Source organism: Lepisosteus platostomus, chromosome 6 (genome assembly GCF_059453375.1).
Source record: "Lepisosteus platostomus isolate fLepPlt1 chromosome 6, fLepPlt1.hap1, whole genome shotgun sequence".
NCBI lineage: Eukaryota > Metazoa > Chordata > Actinopteri > Semionotiformes > Lepisosteidae > Lepisosteus > Lepisosteus platostomus.
Window position 1 is genome coordinate 10,162,395 of NC_142616.1, and position 7,961 is coordinate 10,170,355.

Below are 7,961 nucleotides of genomic sequence, written 5' to 3' on the forward strand. Positions count from 1 at the left end.
GGTGGCCGTATGCATTACAATATGATCCATCGCTTGCAGTGGTTCTCTGCTGCAGAAATCTGATCCGCACACTGTCTGGATAAGAGAAGACCCCACTCTTTTGCTCCCTCACGTTTTGTGCGCTGAGTGACACCTGAATTACCCAGCTTGCTCCTGAAGAGCGGGACTACACTCATGCCAGAAACCCCTCAGATAACTTGAACCTTTTCAGTGCCTTAAACACGAACAGGAGGACCTTCTCCTCCCACCTGTTCCGCGCCGAAAGGAATCAGTGGACGTGGAGACCAGGTGCCCTCCGGGCCACCAGGGGGCGCTGTGGAAGCAGGGCGATTTTGAGCTCTTCATATGCGGTTTTAAACTCATAATATTGAATAATGTCAAAACGAAATGTCGTTAGGCTACTTCAGCCTCACGCTGTATGTATTCTAGATACAAAGCGTTGATGCAAAGCTTTTATTTTGTCCCCCTGTTTTGACTGATGAATGCTCGTTTAGTGGACCTGCAGTGTGTTTTGTACACGGAAAGACTGATAGTACAAAGCTTTGAGGTTCTGCCAGGTTGCCCTTATATATCTTATCGTGCCCTCTTTCAATAAATCCTTTTCAACGGGAATGAACGTGTTATGTTCCCTGTTATGTCATTTTTTTTTCCTCCAGGGCCAGATGAAATATTTAACAGCAACGAGCTCTGACTCAACAGCGGTATTGCCAAGTCTTCCAGTGCGGTCTTGGAGGAAGGGCTTAGTGCCGGATTTGGGGAGGCGCCCGTGATGTCCTGCCCGAGTACTTAATTCAATTCAAGGTGCTTTATTGGTGGGACCAACGAGTAAAATCAGTGTTGCCAAAGCAGAACAGATACAATTAACCTAAAAAAAATCTGCAGACATTCACAATACAGACACATCATAAAATATTCACATTTAAACATATGGAGCATTACTGGGAGACAGGCTCAGGTTCCTCGGGCTGGGACAGGAGATCACATACTGGGCTGCCAGTTCAACTGAGTTCCCTCCTCCCTCTCCCAGTAGGATTGGGGGATTGGGAGTTGTTGTGATTCTGGCAGGTGTAGAAATTCTGGGGGATTCGAGTTGTAAATCTGGGGCAGACGGGTTCTCTCATCCGATTATATTTGTCACTGTGCAGTAGGAAGCGCACTTTCTGTCTCTCGCTCAGCCCCTCTCGGAGACCGGCAGGCACTTGTTAATTAATAATAATAATAATAATAAACTTTATTTTATATAGCGCCTTTAAAGGTGTCTTCTCAAAGCGCTTTACAGGATGACAACAACAATAAATAAGAAGAATACACAAGATAAAGTTATAAATCAGTGTTGCCTAGAAGAAAAAGGGGGAAAAATACATAAATATGTAGATAAAAAATGAAAAACTGGTGAGAGGAGCGGCAGCCAAACGCGCCAGCGTTCCCTCTCGACCGGAACCAGAACCGGAAAGAAATAAACTCACTCCGCGAGTGAAAAAAATAAATAAACCGGCCCTGCTGCCCTGTCCATTTTTTTTAAATATATGTTTTCACTCGCGGAGTGAGTTTATCAAGGTCAGGGAAAAGGTTGGACACTGCTACAGAGCCCTTATTACTGAGCGAAACGTGGGCTTTCCGCTGTCAGAAACGTGCTTTTGAACGGACGCCGTATTTTTTCCTCCACGGCGCTAATTGGTTTATCTAGAAGCGCAAAGCGCAGCAAGAACAAGAATATTGCGCGATCACTGCGGATTGTGCATGAAATGTATCGCGAAATTAAGCGACAGTTGAAGGTAAAATGCCACGTCTGGTACAGTAAATCATCATAGTGCTTCCTTTGGTAGTCTCTCTTGTTTAACGGTACGCCCTGGTGTCCTTAGGCTTATAATGATTCTGTTCAAACGAACTAAAAAAGTTCAGTCATGGTTGCACCCCAGTTCAAAATCCTTTGTTGAACCCTCACGAACCCTAAAGTGAGCTGTAAAATTAAATGTGGGTAGCTTCTGGGTACTATCTTTGCTCAATGTAATGTAGGTTATCCGTACACACAAATTATAACTATTTACATTAACTACTTAATTATCCGTCACATAATCACATGGTACTACCACGTAATTATATGATGTGTATAAAATATGTTGGGCTTTTTTCTTGTGTTTCAACAGGCTGTGGAATAAACACAGGCTCGGGAACAACATGTAATTATGGCGGGCTTTACCGTAACCCTCTATATGATGTGATGCCGTGTATTTGTTTCGACTCGTTCTTGGTTGTTGTTGTTTTTTTTTTAAAGTGAGAGAGAGAAACCACGCTCTTGATAGAAGCGTGGCAGAGGAAGTAAGATAATGAGCCATTTTCGGGTTTTTTTTTCTGTCAGGAACACCTGTCCGATCAAACTCGATAAATTTGTTTACGTCGAACATCGAACCGACCACTAGCACTGAAAGATCATAAGAAAAGATAGCAATGTTATAAGAAAAGATAGCAGTGTTATAAAAAAGCAGGATGTAAAGGCTCACGAAATTAGCTCTGGGCCTCCCATTAATATATTTAGTTATTGAATTTAGTCAGTCATTTGGCCAGTTACCATAGAAACTTTCTCCACAGAGAATGCGTTGTTGATCTCTTCTCTGCAAACAGGTGCAAAAGCTTGGCCCCATGCCGTCTGTTCCCTGACAGGCTGCTGTCATGGCTAGATGATACAGGCAGGTGGTGATACAGAGTATCGTGGTTCAGTATAAAGCTCTCAAAGCTCAAGCTTGCCTGGCACGCTGACACAGTGATCGGCATCGCCACTTCGCTGCAGGGAGACCCTGGGCTCCTGTTTGCCCGTCCGCCTGAGGTTCCTCCTGGGAACCGGTTTCCTCCCACCGTCCCCAGACAGGCCGGTGGGTTCATTGGGCTTCGAGGAAAATTAGCCCCTGCTGGGAGTGTGTTTGTGTCTGTCGGTGTCGGTGGAGAACAGGCGGCCCGTCCAGAGGGCGGAGCGCTGGCTCTGCGGCTCAGGATCTGTGCCTGTGGCTGGAAGGTGGCCGGTTCTAATCCAGCGGCCGGCAGAGGAATCCTACTCCGTTGGGAGCGAGGCCCTTAACCCCAGCTGCTCCGGGGGTGCTGTATAAATGGCTGACCCTGCGCTCTGACCCCCAGCTTCTCTCTCCCTGCCTGTGTGTCTCATGGAGAGCATGCTGGGGTCTGATGCAGGAGATTGTATATGGCCAATAAAGTCATCTTGTCTTATCTGATCTGAGAGTGCACCCCGCCTTGTGCACCACATTGCTTGCCAGGACAGGCCCCGGCGCCCTCGCGACCCTACATGGGATTAAAAGAGTTTAGAAAATGGATGTGTGGACTTTAATGCTCCTGTAGCCCCAAGCATTCTGCGAGGGCAGATCCAGAGAATCACACTTCTGCGTCCTGCAGGGGGGACAGGTGAGGAGGAAGCATCCATCAAGGATGGAGGAAGGACCTCATCCCCAAGACTGCATGATCACAGGATTCATCTATCCGAACCCAAACCCCAGCCCCAGGAAACCCAGATCCAGAATCGAACCCAGGGCCCCAGTACTGCGAGGCAGCAATGCTAAAAACTATGCTACCGCAAAGCCAGCCTCTGACTCTATGATGTATATCTCTTACAGTATCTAGATAGATCATGGAAGGTTCCAATGGCACAGTGAAGAAAGGTTAGCAGATTCTGAGAGGCGACCTTAAGAACAGAGCACGGGCAGAGCAAGCTTCTTAGTTTTGGTCCAGTCTCGAACCCGAGCGGTTTCCTCACCTCCTGCATCACAGAGCTCCAGGTGTGTCCCTTCAGTTCTCCTCCTCCGGAGGTCCTCTCCGCCGCTTCCCTGTAAGTGGTTTACTCGTCCAAGACGAGTCGCAGAAGCAGGCCTGGCGGACGACAGGCTGTCAGGTCTGCAGGCGATATCCCGCACGCAACACGGAGGATTGGCCAGAGCTGGGGTGAAATCCAAGCCCTCTCTCAATCAGGAATGACCGTGGATTGAAGACGAGTGGAGGAGCTGGGGTGAACCAGCCTCGGAGCTGGGGTGATTCAGGCAGAGTGACGATGGCGACGAGCAAGAACTCGTGCTCGCCGGGGAGCTTCCTGTGGGCCAGGAAGTGATGACGATAGAGGCGTTTCGGCTCCAGCTGCCTACAAGCCGCATCTGAGCTGCACTGCGGACGCCTGGGGGGGCTTTCCGTTCGAGAAAGATATCCATCGCAGCTCGAAAACACAGCACAACAGCGGAAGACACACGTTACGTTCACAACAGGGGGTGTCAGAGGTCAGAGGTCAGAGGTCAGCGCGGGAGCCATTTCTAAACTCTTTCGACGGAAAGTTGATGACTTGAGGAAACAAGCCACCGAGTCGTCGCTGAAGGTTATGGTGTGAGGTGATGAAAGGGTTAAGAGAGAGAGGAGGCACAGCAGTGCAGCGATCAGCATTGCGGCCATCTGGGGCCCTGGATTCAAATTCCAGACCTGGGGTGCTGTGTGTGGAGTTTGTACGTTCTCCAGTGTTTGCATGGGTTTCCAGTTTCCTCCTAGTCTTTAAAAACATGCAAGTCGGTAAATTGGCTTCTGGGAAAACCCTGGCTCCTCTGAATCCCTGTGCTGGATAAAAGAGGAGGGACGGACCCGGAGCCATCATCCTGTCCAAACCCAGGCTCGTCTGAAGCACCACCTCTCTGACAAGGCTGAAAGCAGTGATCAATAAGCTGGAGATCACACTGACTGGTGACCAATGGGCTGAGCTGCCTGTGTGAGCTTTAATGCATGTAGGATGGGTGTGTGTGACGTGGTTGGACACAGTACATTCATGTTCACAGTACACACTGTGATCTACACACTCACACGCACAGTCCACTCATGATCATTACAAGGCAGCTGGGCTACATCCTTTAGGTCAAATGTGAAATACTGGTCTACCACATCAAGTCAGATATGTTTAAATAAACAGGAAGAAGACAGAAGAAACGGTTGCTGTTCCTTTTGCAGAAGGTTTATTTGAAGGGGGATGCATCACATGACAAAACATATTTCAGCACAATTTTGTATCATTGATCTTATTGTGAGTCCCAGCTCTGAGTAAGTTTAAACCATTAACCTACAGAAATTATTTTCCTGAACATGTAGATCTTTACACCTGATCACTCAAAACAGTCACTTCATTCAAGGACACAGTGACCTATAAAATACCTGTGAGCCTGGCGAGAGGCATTCCAATCACAGGATTAATTAAATAATTAGAACAACTGTGAGCTTAGAGCAGCTGTGAGCTGCGAGGAACATCAGGACCCCTGGGAATCTGCCTGCTTTAGATGCTCCTGTTAATTAGCCTGGATCTTACAAGAAACCAGCCTGCTCATCCACTGAATTGGTCCAGTGAAGCCGTGACAGTCAGGGTGAAGATGAAAACCAGGAAAGGGGAGCTGTCCATTCCAGTTGTGGATGAGATCCGTGCAAGCCCAGGTCTGGTTGGACCCTTGGCAGATTTTAAATCAAACAGCAACGTTGTATGGGCTAACTGATCAGGTAGTCCTATGTTCAGCAAGATGTTAAGGGCTGTGCCCTGAGAATGTACCTATTTATGTAGTTATGTCGTTTTGATGTCACCCCAATGGAAGAAGAAAAGACGGCAAAAATCTACACACATTTACGTTCAATTCAATTCTTTTGTGTATTGCCCCAGGGCGCTTAACATGTTTACATATTCCACATAGCGGTGGTTTCCTGCTTTGACTCCCTCCACTGTGGGGCCTGATTATCTGATTGCGGTGTGTCACATACGCTGGATAAGATCTCAGAAACTTCCCGCTCCAGCTCTGAGCTTCTCTGACGATCACCATCACAGTGTTGGAGCTAATATTATACTGGGAGGTGGCAAGCACACAGCAGTCCATAAATCCATCAGGAAAAGGCTTAGATAGCTACTGTAGGCGATATGGACATGGTCAAAAATTTTCAAACAGAGGAATGGGGTAACGTTTAATTCCATGCTGAAAGGAAAGGAAAAGAGACACCGTTTTTGGTCTTTGCGGTCTTCTTCAAGGCTGAGCCAATGTTGTGTCTCTTTTCTTTTCCATTCAGCAAGGCATAAACCTTTACCCGTTCCGCCGCATCCTGCGCACGCTAACACAGCTACCTCCCTGAACTTATTCGAAAAATTAAAAAAAAGGTTTCGTTTTTGTGAAGAAGAACCTTTGAACGATAGGTACATTCTCAGGGTACACATTCTTTAAGTGTTGATTTTCAGTCTCAAAGTGAAATCAAACTGGGTCCTGGAGGGGAGGGTGCCTACAGATTTTAGTCCTTTCTTTAGGTTCACTTCCAACCTGCAGCCACTTTAACTTCTGGAGATCACTGCTGGTTCATTCCAGCCGGACGATGGATCCTCCCAGAGAAGGGATGGACCGTTCTGGTCACGTGTGTCCAATTCCAAGGCTTGCAGGGTTTTGACATAGGCCAGGGCTGTGTCAAGGAGCCTAAACACTTCCATGAATGACTTGTCTATAAATCAAACGGCAGATACGCTGCATACCAGCTCCAAAACCGAGAGCCAAACCCTTCACTCCTTCGCTCCCATCTTCCCCCTGGCCTGGAGGATCTGATGTCTTCTCTAAGTATCAGATATAGAGCGAAGCTGGGAGCCTCTGCCTCCTAGTTTTTAGATCTGTCAAATTGTCTCCCCCCCACTTGATCACATGACAGAGGATGGCGGATCTTACCCCACAGCTTTCTGGGAAACGTGGTTCAGACAAGAACCGCCATCTGCTCTTGTCTGGGCATCTGCTGTATCCTGTCACCTTTAGACTTCATGAATACTGGAAGACAAGGTGTGGACAGTGTCTCTGTCTCCTTCTCTTCCCTTCCCGGGTCTCCACCAGTGTTGGATCAGATGGGACAGCCCCTGACAGCAGGAGACAGTGTCCAGGCTCTCTCTGACATCGGTCCTGAGGAGGAAGTACAGGATGGGGTCCAGGAGGGGGTGCAGGCAGCGGATATTTAAGAGCACACCTTGACAATCCGTCACCCCCTGGGGCACGTCCACCTTGGCTAAGTTGTAAATGACGGTGATGACATACAAAACGAAATGAGGGGCGAAGATGCCAATGAAAATGAAGAGGACGAGGGCCAGAGTGCGCAGGATCCTCTTCTTTTCCTCAGGAGGTAGCGTGCTCAGTGTGACCAGGGCTCTCCTGGTGGAAACGCAGAAGATGAGGAGAAGGGCCAACGGTACCAGGAACAGGATGGCCAAGTAAACTAGCAGGAACTCCGGAGATGCCTCAAGATGAAGATTTTCCAGGCAGTTTTTGATGGAGGTGAGGAGGACAGCAGCACCCCACACGGCCAGGGAAATCCGGCTGACGAAGCTGAGGCTGTGGTGGTTGTGGTGCCACACCGGGCGGGCGATGACCAGGTATCTCTCCAGACTGATGCACAGCATGAACCCGATGCTGGCCAGCAGACCCACCTCAAACACGGCCACGTTGACCTGGTACACCACCGTCCAGCTGCACACGCGCTGATCCGTGAAGCTGGCGAGGTAGATGGGCACGGTGGCGATCTGAAGGAGGTTGGCGGCAAGGAGGTTGATGACGTAGAGGGGGGACACGCAGTCGGCCTTCACGAGGCGGCACAGGCCGTGGATGGCCAGGCAGTTTGCAGGAAATCCAACGAATATGATTATGTAGTGTGACACAACTGTGAACACATCAAGAGGCCGCAGGGGAAAGAGGTCACTGCAGTTTCTTGTGTCTGCCATGACGTATTTGTCGACTGGGCCTTCAGGGGTTTTTGTCAACAGGGGACTGAGCTGTGTGTCCTGTCTTAGTCAATGGGGACTGAGCTGTGTCTCCTGCCCTTGTCAATGGGGGCTGAGCTGTGTGTCCTGTCCTTCTCAATAAGGACTGAGGTGTGTGTCCTGTCCTTTTCAATGGAGACTGAGGTGTGTGTCCTGTCCTTGTCAATGGGGA

General features: G+C 48.8%; 1 protein-coding gene across 1 annotated transcript; it reads right to left on the minus strand.

Annotated features, from left to right (window-relative positions):
- Positions 1-6,793: 6,793 nt before the first annotated feature.
- LOC148660124 (G protein-coupled receptor 68-like) lies at positions 6,794-7,750 on the minus strand. The gene has a single exon (XM_088638148.1). The coding sequence runs from the start codon at positions 7,748-7,750 to the stop codon at positions 6,794-6,796; it is 957 nt and encodes a 318-aa protein (XP_088494274.1).
- Positions 7,751-7,961: the final 211 nt, after the last annotated feature.

Coding starts and splice junctions, on each gene's coding strand:
- LOC148660124 (XM_088638148.1), bottom strand. CDS start 7,750: ATGGCAGACACAAGAAACTGCAGTGACCTCTTTCCCCTGCGGCCTCTT.